Source organism: Cherax quadricarinatus, chromosome 45, assembly GCF_038502225.1.
Source record: "Cherax quadricarinatus isolate ZL_2023a chromosome 45, ASM3850222v1, whole genome shotgun sequence".
NCBI classification, from domain to species: Eukaryota; Metazoa; Arthropoda; class Malacostraca; order Decapoda; family Parastacidae; genus Cherax; species Cherax quadricarinatus.
Window position 1 is genome coordinate 10,240,168 of NC_091336.1, and position 26,933 is coordinate 10,267,100.

General features: G+C 40.8%; 1 protein-coding gene across 1 annotated transcript in view; it reads left to right on the top strand.

The window, feature by feature from the left end:
- The first annotated feature begins 1,127 nt into the window (after positions 1-1,127).
- LOC128694852 (fasciculation and elongation protein zeta-1-like) overlaps positions 1,128-26,933 on the top strand; it is a 99,503-nt gene continuing 73,697 nt past the window's right edge. Inside the window, exon 1 of the mRNA XM_070094283.1 lies at positions 1,128-1,510. Within this exon, the coding sequence (XP_069950384.1) occupies positions 1,155-1,510 (356 nt within the window). The 5' untranslated portion in view covers positions 1,128-1,154. The remainder of the gene's footprint in view (positions 1,511-26,933) is intronic.

Consider the following 26,933-nt stretch of genomic DNA (forward strand, 5'->3'; position numbering starts at 1 on the left):
CATGGCCTCTTATACCGTAATGTTCAAGTTTGTGGAGTAGGATGTCGTGGTCTACTGTGTCAAAAGCTTTTCTTAGGTCAATAAAAATTCCTAGTGGATATTCCTTATTTTCCAATGCTGTGTACAGCAGATCTAGCATTTTTATGGTTGCATCATTAGTGCTTTTATTTTTCCTGAATCCAAATTGGCAGGGGGTTGAGTATGTTTTGAGCCGTTATAAATGAATACAGTCTCCTGTGCACGAGTTTCTCAAAGATTTTGGATAGCAATGGTAAGTTAGATATTGGCCTATAGTTGTTTAAGTCTGTAGGGTCACCACCTTTATGTATTGGTGTAACCCTTGCCATCTTGAGTAGTTTCGGGAAGGTGCTAGTCTCTAGTGACTTGTTAAAAAGTAATGAAATAGCATGCGAAAGGACATGGGCTGCTCGCTTGTACAGTAATGGTGGGACATGAGACAGATTCCCCGAGTTATTTTTAAGTGACTTTATAATCTCGGTGACTTCCATGGGCTCAGTTGGTGCAAGATAGAAGGAATTAGGGAAATTCCCATCTAGGTAGTCCCCGGCATGGGCATTGGTATGTGGGATTTTACTGGCGAGATTAGATCCTATGGTTGAGAAGAAGTCGTTTATCTTGTTAGCTGTGTCAGTGGGATGTAGTGGTGTTTCATTCGGTTTAGTTAGGACAATATTCTTGGTTTTTCTCAGTTTGTGGGTCCCTAGAATCTGAGAGAGTGTTTTCCAGGTCTTTTTTATATCTCCTCTAGTGTCTGTGAATCTACTGGAGTAGTATAGTTGTTTGGCTTTCTTTATTACTTTGGTGAGAGCTGATGAATAGTGTTTAAGAATATCTTTGTGTATTAAGCCCTGTCTATATTGCTTTTCATACTGGTGTTTCTTGTCAATGGATTTCAGAATGGTGCTGGTTAGCCATGGGCAACCTGGCCTTTTAGCCGTGAACCGTAGGCACTACCAATGAAACTTCAGTCAAGAGCCCTTCACCGACATCAAGGTACCCACATGAAGGGAAGAGGCATGACCAGAACAATAAAAATGCCGTCACCATAGCGATTTAAATGTGGCGCCACGAGTCTCGCCAGTTCTCGTGGTGCTTTGCGGCACCGCGACCGCGTCCAGCTGTCAGTTGACGCAATGGTGGAGTTGTGTGAGGCCAAGATGGCAGAGCTGGAGGTCTCCGTGCCTCTGGCTCAGTTCGACACCGACGAATGGGCAGAATTTTCAGACTTTCAGTCCTCTCAGGACCCTAATTGCAACACGACTACGACAAACACCACCTCGGGCGTCCCAGAGAAGAACGACAATGAGTTTTTGGATAACATGTCCGACACTACTGAAACCTTCAAGGATACCTTCTCGACCTCGTTAGAAGACCTCGTCAACACCTTCGACGAGAAGATAACCAAATGCTTCTGCAACTACGAGGACCAGGTGGAAAAATACGCTCCGGTACAAGTGAGGACCCAAGAGGAGATCATGAACGACTGCCAGTAAGTACATAGTATTATAATAGTGGTACTAACGGGGTGGAGCACCGTAGAAAACGTACAGGGTGTCGTCTGCAGCTGAATCGATGAATGAGGCGCGGTGGTTGTCCCTATCTACCTCATATTTCACACCCCATTCTACCATTCCATGTCCCTATTATACCTTACGGCTGCCATGGGGAATTCGTGGGGAGCTTCCCTACCTTTCAAGAACTAGTTGTAAACCGAGCGACGCTTTTTGGTAGAGTTAAACAATAAACTTTCACTCTTGATCGTCCCACCTCCCGCCCATGGGATATACAGGGACAAAAACATTCTGATCTTGAATTTTTTTTGTATTATTTCAGCATGGCTCTATTAATTTTGTATACCTCCACTGTATACTGTCATTCTTGACTCATGTTTTTCCGTTGTGTTCACGTCCTGATACAGTTATGGTCAGAACGTCTTATAAACGTATAATTAACATCACCACATATTGTTTATGCAAGTTATGCAATATTACTAGGTTTTGAAAGCTAAGTATTATTATAGTCAGAAAGCATTCAACTCAGTGTGTGTCATTCAGGACTGCTTAAATTATTGAAATAATTGGTAAAAAATATTTTAAATTAATAAAGTTCACCTCAGGTGTTGCAGATAAACTTTGTTATACAACATTGGTAAGTTTTAAGTATTCATTAGTAGCTTTAAATGATTTACATTTCAAGGGGGTGCTTTGATGATGATCGGCTCTTAATCCAAGGAATCTGAGCTGCTTTCCCCTGGGTAAAATTGGATTACCTCATTCCCAAGGCGATATAGGACCCCTGTGGGTTTAGCGCTTCTCCATGAATGTAATAATTTATATATGTAAAAAAAAGTAATTAAGACTTCACCTCAAGTACTAGACTGCCGCAGTGGTTTGAAAGCAGCAGTTTAGCAGTCAGTTAAACTATTGTTGCGTGTACAATGATTGGCTTTGTGGCAGTTACTCTTGTGTCAAGTTCACTCAAGGTTGGCATTGTTTACCAAGGTTACCTCTCCTTGTACACCAGACCGTGACCAATATCATTGGTTTTGCTTGACCCTTAGATGATCCTTACAGCATCTGGTGATGTTATGAGAATGTATATACATTATTCGAGTGCTATTTTAGATTACACAGACTTTTCAAAAGACTTCTATCATGAATAATAGCGATTACCAACTCCTAGCTGCCTTCAAGAGGGAGTCCGGTTGTGGTTTGCACTTTCGATTACGTGCAGCCAGCAATAACAGCCTGGTTGATCATGCCTTGATCCACCAGGAGGCCTGGTCTGGGACCGAGTCGCGGAGGTGTTGAGCCACAAAAACAAATGCAAATGTTGCGAAGTTATAAATTAAGGATAAAAGTATACACAAGTTGTCAAGAGCGTATTGATTTTAGTAACATTTGAAGATGATTGTGAAAATATAAATATAAAGCAGCAAAACTTTAAGTAGCTTATTAATTTACTAATTACCTTGAAAGATAGAGCCTCTTATTCTTGTCAGTGTTATGATTACCTAAACATTAATCGTTACACGAGTGTTAGTGCTGTTGAATATTAGCCCCTCAAGGGAGGTTCCTTGACGCTGGTGAGGGGCTCTTGATCTAGGGAAGGATCTGTACTTCGGTTCCCTGAATGGAGCCTGAATACCTTCCATCCCCCCCCCCACATGCGCTGTATAATTCTACTTTAGCGCTTCCCCATTATTATAATAATAATGTTGAATATTAGCCTCATATATGTTGTTGGTTGATAACTTAGGAAACTTGTTTCAGTTTTGTAACTCCAGGATAACCCGAGAAAGTCAAGCTCTGTGACTTATTTCCATTGAGATCCAGAGGTCTCTATCTCAATGGTGCGACCTACAACAGTCAACCAACTCTTAGGTACCTGTTTACTGCTAGGTAAAGAGACAACAGGTGTAAGGAGACAAACATGTCTCGCCTCGCTTGGCAGTTGAAGCCACCACTGAACTACCCAAACCTGAAACACACTTGTGAAACAGTTTTTTACTTAAAATGTTAGAGGTTGCAAATCTTTCTTCTTTTGTGTTTATATTTTCTATATTGTGTTTAGGTTAACTAGTGTAAATGCCAGTGTTGGCCACACCCAGTGATAGCCTCGACCTTTGTTTGTCGTTCATCTGCCGTGTTATAATTCCACTGCTGCTTTTTGTTATAGCTCGAGGTTCCACCTGTCGTTGCATTCATCATATGCGTCATTTGACTCCAGTTGTTCTTGCCACCACCATTATCACCACTTGTGTTGTCACTTCAGTGGCCTTGATGATCGCTGTTGCTGTCAGTGTTTCATCTTCCCTCCAATGTCTTCCAAAAGGAAATCATTGTATTCTTTACTAAGAATTTTTAACAATTGGGTACATCCTCAGGGTGTTGTCGCATCACTATATATGACATCTATACCGTGGAAATAAAAACTTGCATTATTTCCCTGTTATATTCCACCAGACAGGATGGGTTGCATGCATGAGGCAGTGAAGTTGTCATCCTGAGCTAGGAGACTTCAGTAACATGATGGGGATATCGTCCAATATTTTACCATGGGTTGGGTTCAGCACTTATAACAGCTTCAGTGATACTTAACAAGGATGCATCACCTGAAGATCTCTGAATCGTTAAGTGATCCAAAACGATTACAGACTACAAAAAAAAAGTGGCAGGCAAATTTGGTGGAAATTTTAGAGGGAGAAATAGGCCTCACAAAAAAAGTGGAGACAGACATAGGGATATAAAATCGATGCATGATGACGAAACATTTATTAACTCTTCTTGTTACTCTTACAAGTAATGCTCAGCCTAGTGTGCATCTTACAAGTAATGCTCAGCCTAGTGTGCATCTTACAAGTAATGCTCAGCCTAGTGTGCATCTTACAAGTAATGCTCAGCCTAGTGTGCATCTTACAAGTAATGCTCAGCCTAGTGTGCATCTTACAAGTAATGCTCAGCCTAGTGTGCATCTTACAAGTAATGCTCAGCCTAGTGTGCATCTTACAAGTAATGCTCAGCCTAGTGTGCATCTTACAAGTAATGCTCAGCCTAGTGTGCATCTTACAAGTAATGCTCAGCCTAGTGTGCATCTTACAAGTAATGCTCAGCCTAGTGTGCATCTTACAAGTAATGCTCAGCCTAGTGTGCATCTTACAAGTAATGCTCAGCCTAGTGTGCATCTTACAAGTAATGCTCAGCCTAGTGTGCATCTTACAAGTAATGCTCAGCCTAGTGTGCATCTTACAAGTAATGCTCAGCCTAGTGTGCATCTTACAAGTAATGCTCAGCCTAGTGTGCATCTTACAAGTAATGCTCAGCCTAGTGTGCATCTTACAAGTAATGCTCAGCCTAGTGTGCATCTTACAAGTAATGCTCAGCCTAGTGTGCATCTTACAAGTAATGCTCAGCCTAGTGTGCATCTTACAAGTAATGCTCAGCCTAGTGTGCATCTTACAAGTAATGCTCAGCCTAGTGTGCATCTTACAAGTAATGCTCAGCCTAGTGTGCATCTTACAAGTAATGCTCAGCCTAGTGTGCATCTTACAAGTAATGTTCAGCCTAGTGTGCATCTTACAAGTAATGCTCAGCCTAGTGTGCATCTTACAAGTAATGCTCAGCCTAGTGTGCATCTTACAAGTAATGCTCAGCCTAGTGTGCTTCTGTATGCAGGTGTTCCTGCACATTTGTTTCCTCAAAAGTGCTCTGATGCTGATGAGGGGCTCTTGATCCAAGGTATTGAACTATTACTCACCTTCCTCGGATCAAACTTGTATGCCTCTCATTTCCCAGCCACTATAAGACCTACTTATTTAGCGCTTTCCCCATTATGAAATTAAAATTGAAGTTAGTTTACCATTTGGTATTGTCTTTTTCTTCATGGTTATCTCCCTGCCTTATATTGATACTTCAGTCATGTCTTTCCTCGCCTCTCACTGTTTCTCGCGTATTCTATCCCATTCATCACCCCTTTTATTCTCGACCAGTCATTATTCATTCGCTTCTCTGTTGTCCTTTCATCGTCTCCCTTCTCTGTTTTATCAGTTCTTCAATGTTCGCCATCTTTTATCATTCCTATGTCCTCTATTCAGCACAATGTCCTCTGTTATTCGTTTTTATCTTCTTATCTTTTACCACACCGTCAGTTCCTCAGCTCACCTGTCTCACACACAAATGATGTTCGGAAGTACTTCTTTAACTGAATGATTTATATTAAGGTGGTGGGAAAAACACTATATGCACGATAGTAATAATAATAATGGACAAGTGCTAAACCCGTAAAGATAATACAGCGTCCGGGGAATGAAAGATAACCAGATTTGACTCAACGCCGCGAGAATAGCTAAAATTCTTATATCAAGAAACACAGTACACAGTTTTAAGGATAGATATGACATAGTCCATGACTAGGGACACTTTAAAACCAGTCGTGTAAGGTTGAGAGGCGGGAACCCGGTGACTCGACCCTCCTGACTACAACTAAGAAACAGTATTACTTTGTGTGTGTGTGTGTGTGTGTGTGTGTGTGTGTGTGTGTACTCGCCTAATTGTGGTTGCAGGGGTCGAGACTCGGTGTGTATGTGTGCTCGTGTATGTGTGTGAAGTTATACAATATTAAGTTGAAATGTACTAGTATACGAGAAGCACTTGGAATATTTAGCTAAATAGACACAGGAACGTTTCACATTCTGAGTTATACATGGTAACAGATCCATATAGCTGAACTCAGCAACTTCAGATACATAGCTATACACTAACTTTAGATATACAGCAGTGCACAGTAACCTCAGATACACAATTACACACAGTAACCTCAGATACAGTAACTTGAGATACACAGCTATGCAGAGTAACTTCATATACAGTTATACACAGTAACTTCAGATACAGTTATGTACATTAACTTCGACTACACCGTTATACACAGTAACTTTAGATAAGTTATATACAGAAACTTCAGCTACACAGTTATACACAGTAACTTCAGATACACAGTTATACAAGTTACACACATACAGCCATACAAAGCTCAGCTCCTGTGATAAATCAGCATTTAAATTGAACGCAGCTCGAGATCCCATTCAAATTAGCAGTGTATTTTCTACTATCCAGTTAAGATCTTATTGAATCAACGAGAGTTGATGTAAGACAGGATGAGAAGCACAGGCAGGCAGGGACGTAGGAAAGTACATTATATAGGTAGGGAGGAAGGCAAGCGCAAGTTTGCTCCACATAACAGACGATATTCGAGTACTTGGGTAATGATGGTGGGTGGAGAGTTTGTTAGGTTTAAGCCGATCAGGGCTGGTTGGTAAATAAAGTTCAAAGCAGATGGACCACGCGAGGGTTGTACACCATCAGTCCAGAGTACCTTAATCCCTAAAATAGGGATGAAGGTCTTAGTATGTATACACCCAGAGACATACATCACTCAGTAATCATACCTTAATGGTTATAATCATAACCATGATTTTTTTTCAAAGACGTGTACCGGTAAGCCAGCAGAAGTCCTCGGTCAAATGGCTAAAAGCTCCAGCTGTGGACCATCATATGACTAAGACCCGCGTCAGGAAACACTAGGCCTGTTTCCTGATAAACATTATACCAGTACACCTCTTAGTGTGTATATCCTGTGCTGAGATGCCCTCACCTCAGTGTATATACCATGTGTGGAAAGGGGTAAGGCTAAATTAATGGTAGAGGGGTATTGGCAGGCACGGGAGAAAGTCGAGCCTTGTTTGTGATTCATGTTTGCTCTCCAGGCTCCAGCTGCGCTGGTTCAGGTCGCCTGGTAATTGGTTTAATGAGGATGGTATGAAAACTTTTACATGTTCAAAAAATATATTTTGGAAGAATATTTATCTAAATTTTATGTCTGCTTTATTATTTTTCCCTTCATCCCGTTAATTAATAGCATATAATAACTTCGTATTGAAGATAAGCACTTGAAAGAATAAGTTGTCATTGTTCGTCTCTTGAGAATTTGTTGCCGTGTTCAGTTAGGTTGTGGTTATTAGCATGATAACCTTAGTGTGGTAAACAGTATCTTAATCACCATTGCAGAGGAAAATAGTTCAATAGCAAAAGCTATTTATATATATATTTTTTTTCAGATCAAGGGAAATTGAACGCGTCTAGGGTGCACAGTTCTGCCCAAGGCCCTACTCTTCAATAATTCTCGCATTCACATATGTCATAGGTAGATAACAGCAGTATCATTCTTTGTATATGATACTATAATTTGTACGAGAGTGGCGTCCATAAAGGACACTGTAAGCCTTCAAACCTATTCACCAAAAATTAACAATGAGTGCGAGTTTTTGGCGAGTTGTTCCAGTCACGGTATTGCAAATTTTTAGTCTTTCAAGCCTATGTAAACCAAGGCTAACGTGATGTTGATCGAGGAAAAATTTCATCTGCTTCGTTATGGAAAAAAAATTAACTAAAAACTGGAATATAATATAAAATACAGTTAAGTCACTAGTTAGAGTAGCAGAATATTTTAAGATACTTAAGGTTAACCATGTTGAACGCTCACATGTTCAAAAAACAGTATTAGTATACCATATTTTATTAATGTACCAAAAATGACTTCTTAATATTACAAGCACAAGAAAAAGTGTAGGCTGGAAAAAAGGAAATTTGAAAACAATTTCCATGTCACAGACGATACTCTTTAAGGCGCTTGTACTCTCTTAGACGGGAATATTACTGTGTACTAACAGCCTCATTTAAAGTCGACGTAATTACCTATATGGATTATTATTCACGGGGGAAGTCCTAAACCCATAAGGGTTATACACTGACTAGGGAATGGGAGGTAATTAAGTTTAAGCTGAGGCAGAGGAAGGTAAGTACTTTGCTGGAATCAAGAGCCCTGCACCAGATAGATGCCAGGAGCAAGAGCCTTGTTAGTCAGATAAGCTTGGCCCAGGGCTGGGCTGCAGGATCAGGAAACTCTCGAAACATATCAAAGGTATAAAGCAAACGTCAAGGAACCGCGCATGAAAGGTTCAGATCTGGATAATGTACCAAGAACCTGTCAACATTTCTGTCCAGCTAAATTATTGAGAATGTCTACAATCCCTCATAGTGTATTCCCCGGAGCGCAGGCGATGAGCGTATCGCAATTCACACGTGAAAAATATTAAGAGGAACCGGCTCCAAATTGGAATATTAAAATCACTGCTACGAGAGCGGCAGTCATGGTAGATAGTTGGCTGGCTCATTAGGACTTCCCAAGTGAATATAATAATAGTAAAGTTGCCGTATTTCAATCCTTAGGGCCTTAACCTGTTAAATAATAATCATTGGAGATACCATGGGAAATTATATGTTCCATAAGGCAGGGGTTCCCAACCAGGGGTGCACGCACCCCAGGGGGTGTGAGATGGCATTTCAGGGGAGTGCGATATGGCATTTCAAGGGGAGGGTGCGAGATGGTATTTCAGGGGGGTGCGAGATGGTATTTCAGGGGGGTGCGAGATGGTATTTCAGGGGGGTGCGAGATGGTATTTCAGGGGGTGCGACAGTCATAATGAAAAGCACAATTCCCTTTATATTACCAAAAACTTTTCCAATTGCTCAGTTTATATTTGCATTTTATGCACTGAATTAAAAGCTTATTTGTTGAGTTCAATTTGTTCACCAGCAATACTGTATTTGGTTCATTTTGTAATTCAAAAATTAGAAATTTGACTTTTTCATCTTCAGATGTGATATATTACTTTTGTAGGGTGCAACATTGATCAAACATTTCCTAGGAATACGGGACATAGAAAAGGTTGAGAACCCCCGCCATAAGGAAAGTGATTAACACCTGTAATCATGTTGAAATGCCGGTAAATTCCACAGATTATGTACACGAATAAAATATTTTTGACTAAATTCATTAATCTTACCCCCTCCTTCAAAACCTCAGTCAGTGGACGAAGCTGCAATTTCAAAGACAACACTTCACACATGTGCGATCATCGGTATCCCTTTGAGCCACAGCTTTATAACTGTATTAGTGTTCCTCTTGCGTTGTTTGCACCTGTAGCTCCTGTGGTAAAGCACAAACACTATATATACACACGATTGAGGAACTACCACCACGTACTCTACACACATTGAATAATAATCTTTATTTCTACGAGTACATGATACAACTTATACAGACCATAGCTGACATCAGTGATACACTGTATAGAAAGCCCCTGGTTATGCAAAGCATGTCGGGCAACTTAGGTTAATTTTGTTTCCAAGATGCAACCCACACCAGTCGACTAACACTCAGGTACCTACTTCTAGGTAAACAAGGACAGCAGGTGTCTTAAGGAAACACGCCACGCCCTAATGTTTCCACTCATCCCGGGGATCGAACCACGGACCTCAGTGTGTGAGCTGAGTGCGCTACCAACCGAGCTACGGGACATCCGACACTTCTGTAAATAAATGTCATTATTATATCAGTTTTTTTTTTTTAATTTTCCCCGACTCTCGAGACACCTTGTAAAATGCCGCATCCCCACTCACGAAATACATCTACCTGTCTACCTGGAGGGTATTCCGGGGGTCAACGCCCTCGCAGCCCGGTCCATGACCAGGTCGATTTCAAACTAGCTGGAGTGCGTCAGTTTCTGAACGATCTTGTAAGAAACTTACAGAATTAAATACTGTTTATTTTTGGGTAGGTTACTTAACCTTAATTATTGTAAAGTTATATATAACTAACAGCCAGGAATTATATTACATACAGGGGAGGGTAAAGTGTATCTCTTAATACATGGAGCAGCGCTGTATAGTCCTTGTGGCTTAGCGCTTCTTTTTGATTATAATAATAATAATTAATACATGGTGAGGACGACCTGCCGTTATAATACACTAAAATGGAACAGTGTAAGTGATCCCTTGTGTTGTGGCCACACACATGGTTGAGTTAACATATATTTCTGACAGTGTAACTCATCAGTGTTGTCTGGAATACAAAATTACAAGATATAATACATTAAGAGCAAGACTGTGTTTGTCACTAGTAATTATGTTACTTAACCACAAGTGAAATATAAAATTCAGAATGTACTCAAGCATGTTTTAATTGATGTTTTCTTATGCCCTAATTGTCAAAAGTGACGCTAAGCAGGAACTAAGTGTATACCTTAACCTTTGATGAGTTCCGAGTGTCTTTCTACTCCCGGAACCCGGCCATGGGTCAGGCTCGTTTGATTATAGCCTGATCAACCAGGCTGTTGCTGCTGGTGGCCCGCTGCCTCACATACCTATCACAGCCTGGTCGATCTGGCACCTGATGAAGATACTTGTCCAGTTATGACTACTCATCGTAATATATAAATATTTAACTAAATAATTTATTACCTGGTTACCTGGAGGTTATTCCGGGGATCAACGCCCCCGCGGCCCGGTCCATGACCAGGCCTCCCGATGGATCAAGGCCTGATCAACTAGGCTGTTACTGCTGGCCGCACGCAGTCCAACGTACGAGCCACAGCCCGGCTGATCCGGCACTGACTTTAGGTATCTGTCCAGCTCTCTCTTGAAGGCAGCCAGGGGTTTATTGGCAATTCCCCTAATGCTTGATGGGAGGCTGTTGAACAGTTTTGGGCCCCGGACACTTATGGTGTTTTCTCTTAGTGTACCAATGGCGCCCCTACTTTTTATTGGCGGCATTTTGCATCGCCTGCCCAGTCTTTTACTTTCGTAGGGAGTGATTTCTGTGTGCAGATTTGGGACCATTCCTTCCAAGATTTTCCAAGTGTAGATTATGATATATCTCTCCCTCCTGCGTTCCAACGAGTACAAGTCAAGTGCTTCCAAGCGTTTCCAGTAGTTAAGGTGCTTGACAGAACTTATACGTGCAGTAAAGGATCTCTGTACACTCTCTAGATCTGCGATTTCACCTGCTTTGAATGGAGATGTTAATGTACAGCAGTATTCCAGCCTAGAGAGAACAAGTGATTTGAAAAGGATCATCATGGGCTTGGCATCTCTCGTTTTGAAAGTTCTCATTATCCATCCTATCATTTTCTTTGCACGTGCGATCGTGGCACTGTTGTGATCCTTGAAAGTGAGATCCTCAGACATTACTACTCCCAGGTCCCTTACATTATTTTTCCGCTCAATTGTATGGCCGGAGTCAGTAGTATACTCTGTTCTAGTTATTATCTCCTCCAGTTTTCCATAACGGAGTAGTTGGAATTTGTCCTCATTGAACATCATATTGTTTACCGTTGCCCACTGGAAAACTTTGTTTATATCTTCTTGGAGGTTAACCGCGTCCTCAGCAGACAGCCTCATGCAGATCCTAGTATCATCCGCAAAGAATGATACGGTGCTGTGGTGTATATCTCTGTTTATGTCTGATATGAGGATAAGGAATAAGATGGGGGCGAGTACTGTGCCTTGTGGAACAGAGCTCTTCACTATGGCAGCCTCCGATTTAACTCTGTTGACCACTACTCTTTGTGTTCGATTTGTTAGGAAGTTGAAGATCCATCTCCCCACTTTCCCAGTTATTCCTTTAGCACGTATTTTATGGGCTATTACGCCATGATCGCATTTGTCAAATGCTTTTGCAAAGTCTGTGTATATTACATCTGCATTCTGATTTTCTTCCAGTGCATCCAAGGCCATGTCATAGTGATTCAGTAGTTGAGAGGCAGGAGCGACCTGCCCTGAACCCATGTTGCCCTGGATTGTGCAGATTTTGGGAATCCAGGTGATTTGCAATCCTGCTTCTTAGCACTCTTTCAAAGATTTTTATGATGTGGGACGTCAGAGCTATTGGTCTATAGTTCTTAGCTAATGCTTTGCTGCCACCTTTATGGAGTGGGGCTATATCCGTTGTTTTAAGTGACTGTGGAATTTCACCCATGTCCAAGCTCCTCCTCCATAGTGTACTTAGGGCACACGAGAGGGGTTTCTTGCAGTTCTTAATGAAAACAGAGTTCCACGAGTCTGGGCCCGGGGCTGAGTGCATAGGCATGTTGTCAATGGCTTTTTCGAAATCTATCGGAGTTAGGGTAATGTCGGAAATCTGGCATACATTTATGGAGTTTTGAGGCTCATTCATGAAGAAATCATTTGGGTCGTCGATCCTCAGACCGATTAGTGGTTCACTAAACACAGTCGTACTGGGATTTCAATATTTCACTCATTTCCTTGTTGTCGTCTGTGTAAGTCCCATCCTGTCTGAGTAAGGACCCGATACTAGATGTGGTATTTGCCTTGTTTTTGGCATATGAAAAGAAATATTTTGAATTTCTTTCAATTTCACTAATAGCTTTAAGCTCCTCCTGCCTCTCCTGGTTCCTGTAAGAGTCATTTAGCTTAAGTTCGATAGTTTCCACTTCCCTGGTCAGCGCCTCCTTTCGTGTATCAGATATTCTAGCACTCCTGAGGAGCTCAGTGACTCTTCGTCGTCTTCTGTAGAGGGAGCGTCTTTTTCTCTCCAGTTTACTCCTGCTCTTCTTCTTTCTTAGGGGAATATGCCTAGAACATGCTTCGGCTACCAGGAAGTTGATCCTTTCAAGGCACTGGTTTGGATCCATGTCATTTAAGACATCTTCCCAACATGTTTCGTTTAGGACATGGTTTACCTGGTCCCAGTTGATGTTCTTGTTGTTGAAATTGTATTTTGTGAAGACACCTTCACAGGTACATGCATTCTGCTGTTCAGGACCCCTATGCATGTACGTCTGGACTTCGATTAGATTGTGATTGGAATTAGTTGTTTTTGATATTCTTATGTCTCTTATCAGGTCCTCATTATTTGTAAAGATAAGGTCAAGTGTGTTTTCTAGTCTTGTTGGCTCCACTATCTGCTGGCTTAAGGTGTGTTTTTCGCAGAGACTTAGTAGCTCATGTGTGTGTGACCTTTCATCTGCGCTACCTCCGGGGATTGTTTCAGCTATAACATTATTTGCTACATTCTTCCATTTTGTATGCCTTAGGTTGAAATCACCAAGCAGTAAGATGTTTGGGGATGGAGCTGGAAGGTTTTCCAAACAGTAATCGATTTTCAGTAGCTGTTCCTTGAACTGTTGGGAGGTTGCATCTGGTGGCTTGTATACAACCACAATGACTAGGTTTTGGTTCTCGATCTTTATTGATAGAACTTCAACTACCTCATTTGTGGTGTTCAGCAACTCCGTGCAGATAAGGGACTCTTTGACATACAGGCCATATGCAAAGCAAAAATCTTACTAAATTTAAAAATATTTCTTAAATTGGAACTTGGCTGGTATTTCTGCAACAAGTTAACACGCCACCTGCACTCATTTGACTTTGTACAGTAAATTATATATTTTAAATCAGGAAAATATTGGAGCATTGCATGAAGCTCGTGGCCCAAATTTAAGGACATAAAAGATTTTTTTATGAAATTTAAGATTCCGGGGGAACTGGATAGGTGGCAGAGTTGCCAGGCAAGGTTTTATAATGCTAACTTAACGCCATGTTGTGTCACCTTTACACATGGGGAGGGAGAGGATTTCTCTCTCCTCTCCAAGTTTAGTCACCAGATTGATCATTAAAGCTGAAATTTATCTGAATACCGTCATTAATAATATCTTAGTGCCTAAAACAGAGATTAAGGTAAACTCTCAGTGTGTATACCTTGAGAAACACCCTTGTTTCTGAATGTCAGTATACTCGTATATACACATGGCTTTTATTATTTGAGTAATCTGATTGCTTAGTTGATAGCATAAGTTGGATTACTGTACTAGTATACCTGGAGAGGGCTTCGGGGGTCACCGCCCCCGCGGCCCGGTCTGTAACCAGGCCTCGTAAATGACCTCTTTCACTATTAATTAGCCCGACTAAGTAACAGCGTGAAACATACAAATACACATACAATAGTTGTAATTAGAATGACACGTTAAAATTATTGTAAATAAAAAAATAAGCGTTTTGCTTAAGATTAAACTTTAGAAAAAAAAACCAGATATAGAAATATTAATATTATTTAAATGAGTAAACGAGAATAATGTATCATTGAGACTGCTGAAGGATTTATATATATATATATATATATATATATATATATATATATATATATATATATATATATATATATATATATATATATATTGTGTGGGGGGGCATCCACTCTTACTTGTTTTTTAAACAATAGCTTGCGTGCAGATTTAATGAACTGTCAGAGTGAAAGTTGCTAGCAAGGGTACAACATACTACAAGGTGCTACTACTGTTGCCACATTTCCTTCTTGATCAACTGAAGTGTTTGTATTATGTTAAGTTAGCCTCGTACAAGACACTTGCAAATTATTGAGAATTAATATGAATTTGTTAGTCTTTTCAATTCTTTTGCCTGAGTATATGTTCGCCAAATAATTTAAATTTGTTTAGTCAAGCACCTAAATTATTGGAAATGCCTATGATACCTAACCTGTTTATCTTCTGGAGCACAGGCTACGATATATATATATATATAGCGTAATGTACTTCTGGAAAAGTACTGAGAGAGGCTGGCTCAAGATCTGCACCTCTGATATAACTTTATTAGAGATGGAGACAGTGCGTGATAGTTATGAATATTTTTTATATGTCATATCTTCCCTAGTCTTTTTCTCCTATAGCCTTATTAAAAATATTACTGGTTAAATATAAATGGTCCAAGACTTTTCAGCTTCCCTCCCCTTCACATTTAAAGTGAACTGCTTACGGATTAATTATCTTCAAGTAGCATCTTGAAAATAAGAACATCTCTATAACCTTACTGGTCATACGTGGTCGAGGGCGCGATAATCCCAGAATGAAAAGTTAAACAAAGGCTCAAGTACTGTCCCTTATTTTTTATAAAATAGATATTAATTTTGAGTTTATGGTGGACATGACAGCTGCATTAAATGAAAATTTTTATTTACTCTTATACTAACGTAATCATTGGTAAGAGTCCACATTGTGTGTGTGTGTGTGTGTATTTACCTATTTGTACTCGCCTATTTGTGGATGCAGGGGTCGATTCACAGCTCCTGGCCCCGCCTCTTCACTGATTGCTACTAGGTGCTCTCTCCCTGCTCCATGAGCTTTATCAAACCTCGTCTTAAAATTGTGTATGGTTCCTGCCTCCAATATGTTACTTTCTAGGCTTTTCCACTGCTGACAACTCCATAATTACAGAAATACTTCCTAACATCCCTTTGACTTATAGGAGTCTTCAACTTCCAATTGTGACCCCTTGTTTCTGTGTCCCATCTCTGGAACATTCTGTCTTTGTCAACCTTCTCAATTCCTCGCAATATTTTATATGGCATTATCATGTCTCCCCTGACCCTCATGTCCTCCAGTGTCGTCAGGCCGATTTCCCTTAACCTTTCTTCGTAGGACAACCCCATTGGCTCTAGGACTAGTCTTGTTGCAAACCTTTGTACTTTCTGTAATTTCTTGACGTGCTTGACCAGGTGTGGATTCCAAACTGGTGCTGCATATTCCAGTATGGGCCTGACGTATATGTACAGAGTCTTGAACGATTCCTTATTGAGGTATCGGAACGCTATTCTTAGGTTTGCCAGACGCCCATATACTGCAGCAGTTATCTGATTGATGTGCGCCTCAGATGTGCTCGGTGTTATACTCACCTCAAGATTTTTTTCCTTGAGTGAGCTTTGCAGTCTTTGGCCACCTAGACTATACTCTGTCTGCGGTCTTCTTTGCCCTTCCCCGATCTTCATGACTTTGCATTTAGTGGGGTTAAATTCAAGGAGCCAGTTGCTGGACCAGGCTTGTAGCCTGTCCAGGTCCTTTTGTAGTCCTGCCTGATCTTCGACCGATTTAATTCTCATTAACGTCACATCATCTGCAAACAGGGACACTTCCGAGTCTATCCCTTCCGTAATGTCATACACATATACCAAAAACAACACAGGTCCTAGGACTGACCCCTGTGGAACCCCGCTCGTCACAGGCGCCCACTCTGACACCTCGTCACGTACCATGATTCGTTGTTGCCTCCCTGTCAGGTATTCTCTGATCCATTGCAGTGCCTTTCCTGTTATGAGTGCCTGATCCTCTAGTTTTTGCATTAACCTCTTGTGAGGAACTGTGTCGAAGGCCCTCTTGCAGTCCAAGAAAATGCAGTCGATCCACCCCTCTCTCTCGTGTCTTGCTTCTGTTACCATGTAATAAAACTCCAGCAGGTTTGTGACGCAGGATTTTCCTTCCCTGAAACCGTGCTGGTAGTCGTTTATAAGCTTGTATCTTTCTAGGTGTTCCACCACTCTCCTCCTGATGATCTTCTCCATGACTTTGCATGCTATACACGTTAATGACACAGCTCTGTAGTTTAATGCCTCGTGTCTATCTCCTTTCTTAAAAATTGGGACTACATTTGGCATCTTCCATACCTCAGGTAGTTGCCCAGTTTCAATGGATGTGTTGAAAGATTTTTGTTAGTGGCAAACACAGCATCTTTGTTCCCTCTCTAAGGACCCATGGAGAGATGTCTGATCCCACCGCCTTTGAGGTATCAAGTTCTCATAACAGCTTCTTCACCTCCTCCTCGGTTGTGTGTATTTCATCCAGCACTTGTTAGTGTACCTCCCTATTCTGACTTTCTAGAGTCCTTCCTGTCTCCACTGTAAATACTTCTTTAAATCTCATGTTCAGCTCCTCGCATACCTCTTGGTCGTTTCTTGTGAACTCCCCACCTTCCTTCCTTAGCCTGATTACCTGGTCCTTGACTGTTGTTTTTCTCCTGATGTGGCTGTACAACAGCTTCGGGCCAGACCTGACTTTCGATTCTGTCATTTTCGTATTGTCGCTGAGCCTCCCTTCTTATCTGTGCATATTCGTTTCTGGCTCTTCGTCTAATCTCTCTATTTTCCTGGGTCCTTTGTCTTCTGTACTTTTTCCATTCTCTAGTGCACTTAGTTTTTTGCCTCCCTACACTTTTGGGTGAACCAAGGACTCGTTCTGGTCTTCCCATTATTTCTGTTTCCCTTGGGATCAAACCTCTCCTCTGCCTGCTTGCATTTTGTTGTCACATAGTCCATCATTTCTTTTACTGGGTTTCCTGTATGTATGTGTGTCTGGAATATTTTATTTATTACTTGCTGCTGAATTACCTTTTGGTCCCGTTGTTTTGTAAATGCTTCAACTTCCTTCCAAGCATGTGAATATTGTCTTCCCTGTGGAGTTCTCGCTTCGTTGCTAGTGTATGTAACATGGAGCAGTCACATGCGTATTAAACACTCACACAAATATGGTAGGATTTATTAGCCATGGAGTGTACAGTGTTTTAATGTGAAGAGGTAGTGACTCGTCCAGTTTCTCTACCAGTTTTTTGTATGCCCTCTTAGCATACATAACTATCAATTCCCGATTCTTCCTCTGGCTGAATCATTTATATTTCACCTCCATCTTCCTGTTTGTCTTGCTTTCTAAACTTTTTACTAAGAGAGCCAGTAGCTTTCATCGTTCCTCCATCTATCTTCTCAACATTCATGTCACTTTTTTTTTTTAGCATTGTACACACCTGTTTACCTTTCATTACTCATCTTGTTGCCATGCCTTTCGTTAGTACCATTTTACTATACACTATTTTTCCTTTTCGCTACCCTTCAGTGTTTACAATGAAAGCCTAGTTTTTATTTATTGAGGTTGTTACAAGTGAGATATTTGTTAAAAGACAATTATGAACTTTTAGCTACTCTCTCCCCACCACCATATTCAGTGAGTCACTGGTTGTCTCCGTCAACTGTTGGGGTATCCCACTGCTTCAGTGGGTGAGTGACACTTCAGAAAGGCTGGTGGTTGGCACCATGGTGTTGGCACTGTAGACGTGCGTGTTGCAACATACACGCAAAGCTAGAAATTGCATCATTAGTCATTCACAACCATAAAACAAAGTATGTAATACCGTCAAGTTGATGAATAAGAGACATGGACAGTATTTGTGTAATTTTATCTAGATGTTTTGCCCGGTGTCAGACTAGTCAAGCTTTCTCTGCAACAACAACTTTATCAAAGATATCCAGGAGTTTTACATGTCTTATTCAACAATTCGTTCAACAGGTGTTGTTCATATCCTGTACTGTCCAACAGGCGTTCATATCCTGTACCGTCCAACAGGCGTTCATATCCTGTACCGTTCAACAGGCGTTCATATCCTGTACCGTTCAACAGGCGTTCATATCCTGTACCGTCCAACAGGCGTTCATATCCTGTACCGTTCAACAGGTGTTGTTATCCTGTACCGTCCAACAGGTGTGTTTAAACAGTATATCCGTGCTTGAATTTAATATACTAAGAGCTGGCGATGTCGTTACTGTCAACTGGTGAGGTGTGAGTGCGCGTGTGGGGGTGAGATAGAAAATACCGACTTATATATATATATATATATATATATATATATATATATATATATATATATATATATATATATATATATATATATATATATATATATATAAACATTGTACGTCCACAGAAGGACTCGAACATGCAAACTCTGTATCAGAGTCCACAGCCAGACCTCAGACCTCAGAGGTCTGAGGTCTGGCTCCGTGGTAAAGTACTGTGGACTCTGATACAGAGTTTGCAGGTTCGAGTCCTGCTGTGGACATAGAGACAATGTAAATAATTTCGCCTGTTTGCGAATTGTTAAGTGTATATGTATGTATATATATATGTATGTATATATATATATATATATAATTTCTGTCAACACACCGGCAGTATCCCACCAAGGCGGGGTGGCCCAAAAGGAAAAACGAAAGTTTCGCCTTTTATATTTAGTAATATTTACAGGAGAAGGGGTTACTAGCCCCTTGCTCCCGGCATTTTAGTCGCCTCTAACGACACGCATGGCTTACGGAGGAAGAATTCTGTTCCACTTCCCCATGGAAATTATATACTGCGCAAACAGGTGAAATATATATATATACATATATATATATATAATATATATATATATATATATATATATATATATATATATATATATATAATATATATATATATATATATATATATATATATATATATATATATATATATATATATATATATATATATATATATATATATATATATATTTATTTATTTATTTTCATTCATTCTAGGTGCAAATATAAAAAGCTCTTTATATTTTATTACACGATCCTGAGAACCTCTCCTCTCTCCTTTTCTGTCTTCCCACATGACAGGAATATCAGTGTTTTTTTACACGTTCCTGTCATGTGGGAAGACAGAAGCATGTGTGTGTGTGTTTTGGTTCTGTCAGTCTGTTGAGGCTGTCTGTCTGTTGCTCTCGCTCAGCATCCATGCTTGGTGCTGGTGAGGGCCCCCGAGTCAAGAAATTGGAGCCGTCCTCCAGTTCCTTGGATCAACCATGATTGCCTCCCATTTTCCCAGGCGTTGTATGACCCCTGTATGTTTAATGCTTCCCCATTATAACAATGCTGATAATAATATTAATAAATAACAATGAAAAGAGGACAAAAAATGGTATATATTTCTTGTCACTAAGAGTAAACAGAGCCGAGTTAATTTAACAGGGCTTATTTTTCGCCTAATCTTCTGTATACCTGAAAGAAACTTTGAGTTGATCTTAGATTCCTTCATAACTTTAATTTCATATTTTCTTTCGGTTTTTCTAATTTTTTGACCTCTCTTAAACTGAATATATTGTCCAATCAGGTGACCTCTCATCTCTTTGTACTCGACTGTAAATGCCTTTATTTTCACCCAAGATGTTTGAAATCTGTTTATTCTTTGAGGGATCATTCATGTGTGATCTAAATTCTGTATTAGGAACATGTGCAGTTTGGCAGCGTTTTGGAATGTCATATTGACAGCAATTACAACCTAACCGGCCTAGCTCTAGATAGTCCGAAGTCAGGCTACACCAGTCTCAGGTCAGGCTACACCAGTCTCAAGTCAGGCTACACCAGTCTCAGGTCAGGCTACACCAGTCTCAAGCCAGGCTACACCAGTCTCAAGCCAGGCTACACCAGTCTCAAGCCAGGCTACACCAGTCTCAAGCCAGGTTACACCAGTCTCAAGCCAGGCTACACCAGTCTCAAGTCAGGCTACACCAGTCTCAGGTCAGGCTACACCAGTCTCAAGCCAGGCTACACCAGTCTCAGGTCAGGCTACACCAGTCTCAGGTCAGGCTACACCAGTCTCAGGTCAGGCTACACCAGTCTCAGGTCAGGCTACACCAGTCTCAGGTCAGGCTACACCAGTCTGAAGTCAGGCTACACCAGTCTCAGGTCAGGCTACACCAGTCTGAAGTCAGGCTACACCAGTCTCAGGTCAGGCTACACCAGTCTCAAGCCAGGTTACACCAGTCTCAAGCCAGGTTACACCAGTCTCAAGCCAGGTTACACCAGTCTCAAGCCAGGCTACACCAGTCTCAAGCCAGGTTACACCAGTCTCAAGCCAGGTTACACCAGTCTAAACTACTCAGGTAATCCCTGAGTCCTATAATCTGTAGCGGGGAAATTGGGGACCTTAACTTTATCGTTATGAAGTTAATTTCCAGGATATATTAAAGCTAAGTGATCTGTGATCGCTTTCTCCAGGCTCTTCACTAACCTCAAAAATATCTGTTGGAGAATCTTTGTTGGCCAGAGCCAAGTCCAACAGGTTATTCCTCTAGTTGGTTCTGACATAAACTGTTTTAAAAAAGCAGTTTTGAACCAAGTCAGTCACTTGTTATTGTAACAGTTGCTAATTCTGGCCTGTTTTCTCTCCCCCCCGTTGTGTAGTTATGGACACTTGTACACTTGTGCACTTGTACACTTGTACACTTGGTTTAGAAAGAAATGTAGGCAAATACTAGGATATATTTATTAGAAAACATTTAGGTCCTGGGACTTAGATCACTTCTAACATACAGAGGTACCAGGACCGAAACGTTTTCTAATGAATGTCCTAGTGTTTGCTGAAGTTTCTTACTAAACCAATTTGTTGGTATTTGTTACGAAGGTTTATACCAGTTGTACACTTGTTCTGGTGTAAGGTCTTATACCAGTTGTACACTTGTTCTGGTGTAAGGTCTTATACCAGTTGTACACTTGTTCTGGTGTGAGGTCTTCTACCAGTTGTACACTTGTTCTGGTGTAAGGTCTTATACCAGTTGTACACTTGTTCTGGTGTAAGGTCTTATACCAGTTGTACACTTGTTCTGGTGTAAGGTCTTATACCAGTTGTACACTTGTTCTGGTGTGAGGTCTTATACCAGTTGTACACTTGTTCTGGTGTAAGGTCTTATACCAGTTGTACACTTGTTCTGGTGTAAGGTCTTGTACCAGTTGTACACTTGTTCTGGTGTAATACCAGGTCACTTGTTCTGGTGTGATATACCAGTTGTACACTTGTTCTGGTGTAAGGTCTTGTACCAGTTGTACACTTGTTCTGGTGTAAGGTCTTGTACCAGTTGTACACTTGTTCTGGTGTGATGTCTTATACCAGTTGTACACTTGTTCTGGTGTAAGGTCTTGTACACTTGTTCTGGTGTAGTTGTACACTTGTTCTGGTGTGAGGTCTTATACCAGTTGTACACTTGTTCTGGTGTAAGGTCTTATACCAGTTGTACACTTGTTCTGGTGTAAGGTCTTGTACCAGTTGTACACTTGTTCTGGTGTAAGGTCTTATACCAGTTGTACACTTGTTCTGGTGTAAGGTCTTATACCAGTTGTACACTTGTTCTGGTGTAAGGTCTTCTACCAGTTGTACACTTGTTCTGGTGTAAGGTCTTATACCAGTTGTACACTTGTTCTGGTGTAAGGTCTTATACCAGTTGTACACTTGTTCTGGTGTAAGGTCTTATACCAGTTGTACACTTGTTCTGGTGTAAGGTCTTATACCAGTTGTACACTTGTTCTGGTGTAAGGTCTTCTACCAGTTGTACACTTGTTCTGGTGTAAGGTCTTATATCAGTTGTACACTTGTTCTGGTGTAAGGTCTTATACCAGTTATACACTTGTTCTGGTGTAAGGTCTTATACCAGTTGTACACTTGTTCTGGTGTAAGGTCTTATACCAGTTGTACACTTGTTCTGGTGTAAGGTCTTATACCAGTTGTACACTTGTTCTGGTGTAAGGTCTTGTACCAGTTGTACACTTGTTCTGGTGTAAGGTCTTGTACCAGTTGTACACTTGTTCTGGTGTAAGGTCTTGTACCAGTTGTACACTTGTTCTGGTGTAAGGTCTTGTACCAGTTGTACACTTGTTCTGGTGTAAGGTCTTGTACCAGTTGTACACTTGTTCTGGTGTAAGGTCTTCTACCAGTTGTACACTTGTTCTGGTGTGAGGTCTTGTACCAGTTGTACACTTGTTCTGGTGTGAGGTCTTATACCAGTTGTACACTTGTTCTGGTGTAAGGTCTTCTACCAGTTGTACACTTGTTCTGGTGTAAGGTCTTATACCAGTTGTACACTTGTTCTGGTGTAAGGTCTTATACCAGTTGTACACTTGTTCTGGTGTAAGGTCTTGTACCAGTTGTACACTTGTTCTGGTGTAAGGTCTTGTACCAGTTGTACACTTGTTCTGGTGTGAGGTCTTATACCAGTTGTACACTTGTTCTCGTGTGAGGTCTTGTACCAAGGTCTTATACCAGTACACTTGTTCTGGTGTAAGGTCTTATACCAGTTGTACACTTGTTCTGGTGTAAGGTCTTATACCAGTTGTACACTTGTTCTGGTGTAAGGTCTTGTACCAGTTGTACACTTGTTCTGGTGTAAGGTCTTATACCAGTTGTACACTTGTTCTGGTGTAAGGTCTTGTACCAGTTGTACACTTGTTCTGGTGTAAGGTCTTATACCAGTTGTACACTTGTTCTGGTGTAAGGTCTTGTACCAGTTGTACACTTGTTCTGGTGTAAGGTCTTGTACCAGTTGTACACTTGTTCTGGTGTAAGGTCTTGTACCAGTTGTACACTTGTTCTGGTGTAAGGTCTTATACCAGTTGTACACTTGTTCTGGTGTAAGGTCTTATACCAGTTGTACACTTGTTCTGGTGTAAGGTCTTGTACCAGTTGTACACTTGTTCTGGTGTAAGGTCTTATACCAGTTGTACACTTGTTCTGGTGTAAGGTCTTATACCAGTTGTACACTTGTTCTGGTGTAAGGTCTTGTACCAGTTGTACACTTGTTCTGGTGTAAGGTCTTGTACCAGTTGTACACTTGTTCTGGTGTGAGGTCTTGTACCAGTTGTACACTTGTTCTGGTGTAAGGTCTTGTACCAGTTGTACACTTGTTCTGGTGTAAGGTCTTATACCAGTTGTACACTTGTTCTGGTGTAAGGTCTTGTACCAGTTGTACACTTGTTCTGGTGTAAGGTCTTGTACCAGTTGTACACTTGTTCTGGTGTAAGGTCTTGTACCAGTTGTACACTTGTTCTGGTGTAAGGTCTTATACCAGTTGTACACTTGTTCTGGTGTAAGGTCTTGTACCAGTTGTACACTTGTTCTGGTGTAAGGTCTTGTACCAGTTGTACACTTGTTCTGGTGTAAGGTCTTGTACCAGTTGTACACTTGTTCTGGTGTAAGGTCTTGTACCAGTTGTACACTTGTTCTGGTGTAAGGTCTTGTACCAGTTGTACACTTGTTCTGGTGTAAGGTCTTATACCAGTTGTACACTTGTTCTGGTGTAAGGTCTTATACCAGTTGTACACTTGTTCTGGTGTAAGGTCTTATACCAGTTGTACACTTGTTCTGGTGTAAGGTCTTATACCAGTTGTACACTTGTTCTGGTGTAAGGTCTTATACCAGTTGTACACTTGTTCTGGTGTAAGGTCTTATACCAGTTGTACACTTGTTCTGGTGTAAGGTCTTATACCAGTTGTACACTTGTTCTGGTGTAAGGTCTTGTAGCAGTTGTACACTTGTTCTGGTGTAAGGTCTTATACCAGTTGTACACTTGTTCTGGTGTAAGGTCTTGTACCAGTTGTACACTTGTTCTGGTGTAAGGTCTTATACCAGTTATACACTTGTTCTGGTGTAAGGTCTTATACCAGTTGTACACTTGTTCTGGTGTAAGGTCTTATACCAGTTGTACACTTGTTCTGGTGTAAGGTCTTATACCAGTTATACACTTGTTCTGGTGTAAGGTCTTATACCAGTTGTACACTTGTTCTGGTGTAAGGTCTTATACCAGTTATACACTTGTTCTGGTGTAAGGTCTTATACCAGTTGTACACTTGTTCTGGTGTAAGGTCTTATACCAGTTGTACACTTGTTCTGGTGTAAGGTCTTATACCAGTTATACACTTGTTCTGGTGTAAGGTCTTCTACCAGTTGTACACTTGTTCTGGTGTAAGGTCTTATACCAGTTGTACACTTGTTCTGGTGTAAGGTCTTATACCAGTTATACACTTGTTCTGGTGTAAGGTCTTCTACCAGTTGTACACTTGTTCTGGTGTAAGGTCTTATACCAGTTATACACTTGTTCTGGTGTAAGGTCTTATACCAGTTGTACACTTGTTCTGGTGTAAGGTCTTATACCAGTTGTACACTTGTTCTGGTGTAAGGTCTTGTACCAGTTATACACTTGTTCTGGTGTAAGGTCTTATACCAGTTGTACACTTGTTCTGGTGTAAGGTCTTATACCAGTTATACACTTGTTCTGGTGTAAGGTCTTATACCAGTTGTACACTTGTTCTGGTGTAAGGTCTTATACCAGTTATACACTTGTTCTGGTGTAAGGTCTTGTACCAGTTGTACACTTGTTCTGGTGTAAGGTCTTATACCAGTTATACACTTGTTCTGGTGTAAGGTCTTATACCAGTTGTACACTTGTTCTGTTGTAAGGTCTTATACCAGTTGTACACTTGTTCTGGTGTAAGGTCTTGTACCAGTTGTACACTTGTTCTGGTGTAAGGTCTTATACCAGTTGTACACTTGTTCTGGTGTAAGGTCTTGTACCAGTTGTACACTTGTTCTGGTGTAAGGTCTTATACCAGTTATACACTTGTTCTGGTGTAAGGTCTTCTACCAGTTGTACACTTGTTCTGGTGTAAGGTCTTATACCAGTTATACACTTGTTCTGGTGTAAGGTCTTATACCAGTTGTACACTTGTTCTGGTGTAAGGTCTTATACCAGTTATACACTTGTTCTGGTGTAAGGTCTTCTACCAGTTGTAAACTTGTTCTGGTGTAAGGTCTTGTACCAGTTGTACACTTGTTCTGGTGTAAGGTCTTCTACCAGTTGTACACTTGTTCTGGTGTAAGGTCTTATACCAGTTGTACACTTGTTCTGGTGTAAGGTCTTGTACCAGTTGTACACTTGTTCTGGTGTAAGGTCTTGTACCAGTTGTACACTTGTTCTGGTGTAAGGTCTTCTACCAGTTGTACACTTGTTCTGGTGTAAGGTCTTATACCAGTTGTACACTTGTTCTGGTGTAAGGTCTTGTACCAGTTGTACACTTGTTCTGGTGTAAGGTCTTGTACCAGTTGTACACTTGTTCTGGTGTAAGGTCTTATACCAGTTGTACACTTGTTCTGGTGTAAGGTCTTATACCAGTTGTACACTTGTTCTGGTGTAAGGTCTTGTACCAGTTGTACACTTGTTCTGGTGTAAGGTCTTGTACCAGTTATACACTTGTTCTGGTGTAAGGTCTTATACCAGTTGTACACTTGTTCTGGTGTAAGGTCTTATACCAGTTGTACACTTGTTCTGGTGTAAGGTCTTGTACCAGTTGTACACTTGTTCTGGTGTAAGGTCTTGTACCAGTACACTTGTTCTGGTGTAAGGTCTTACCAGTTGTACACTTGTTCTGGTGTAAGGTCTTATACTTCTCATGTTGTACACTTGTTCTGGTGTAAGGTCTTATACCAGTTGTACACTTGTTCTGGTGTAAGGTCTTGTACCAGTTGTACACTTGTTCTGGTGTAAGGTCTTGTACCAGTTGTACACTTGTTCTGGTGTAAGGTCTTATACCAGTTGTACACTTGTTCTGGTGTAAGGTCTTCTACCAGTTGTACACTTGTTCTGGTGTAAGGTCTTATACCAGTTGTACACTTGTTCTGGTGTAAGGTCTTGTACCAGTTGTACACTTGTTCTGGTGTAAGGTCTTATACCAGTTGTACACTTGTTCTGGTGTAAGGTCTTATACCAGTTGTACACTTGTTCTGGTGTAAGGTCTTGTACCAGTTGTACACTTGTTCTGGTGTAAGGTCTTGTACCAGTTGTACACTTGTTCTGGTGTATACATACTTTGGAAGCTTATACTGAGTTCTTCTCATGCTTCTCTATCCACAACAATTTATTGTTTTCTACGTTCCTTTCTTCAATCTCATTACTGGATTCTTGTCATTTTCAGTCGAATGTACTTACGAAATAGCTTTATTGCGATCTTTTATTACCTTTGTGTATTGTGGGTTAAAGCCGCTGTTAACTGTGTGTGTGTGTGTGTGTGTGTGTGTGTGTGTGTGTGTGTACTCA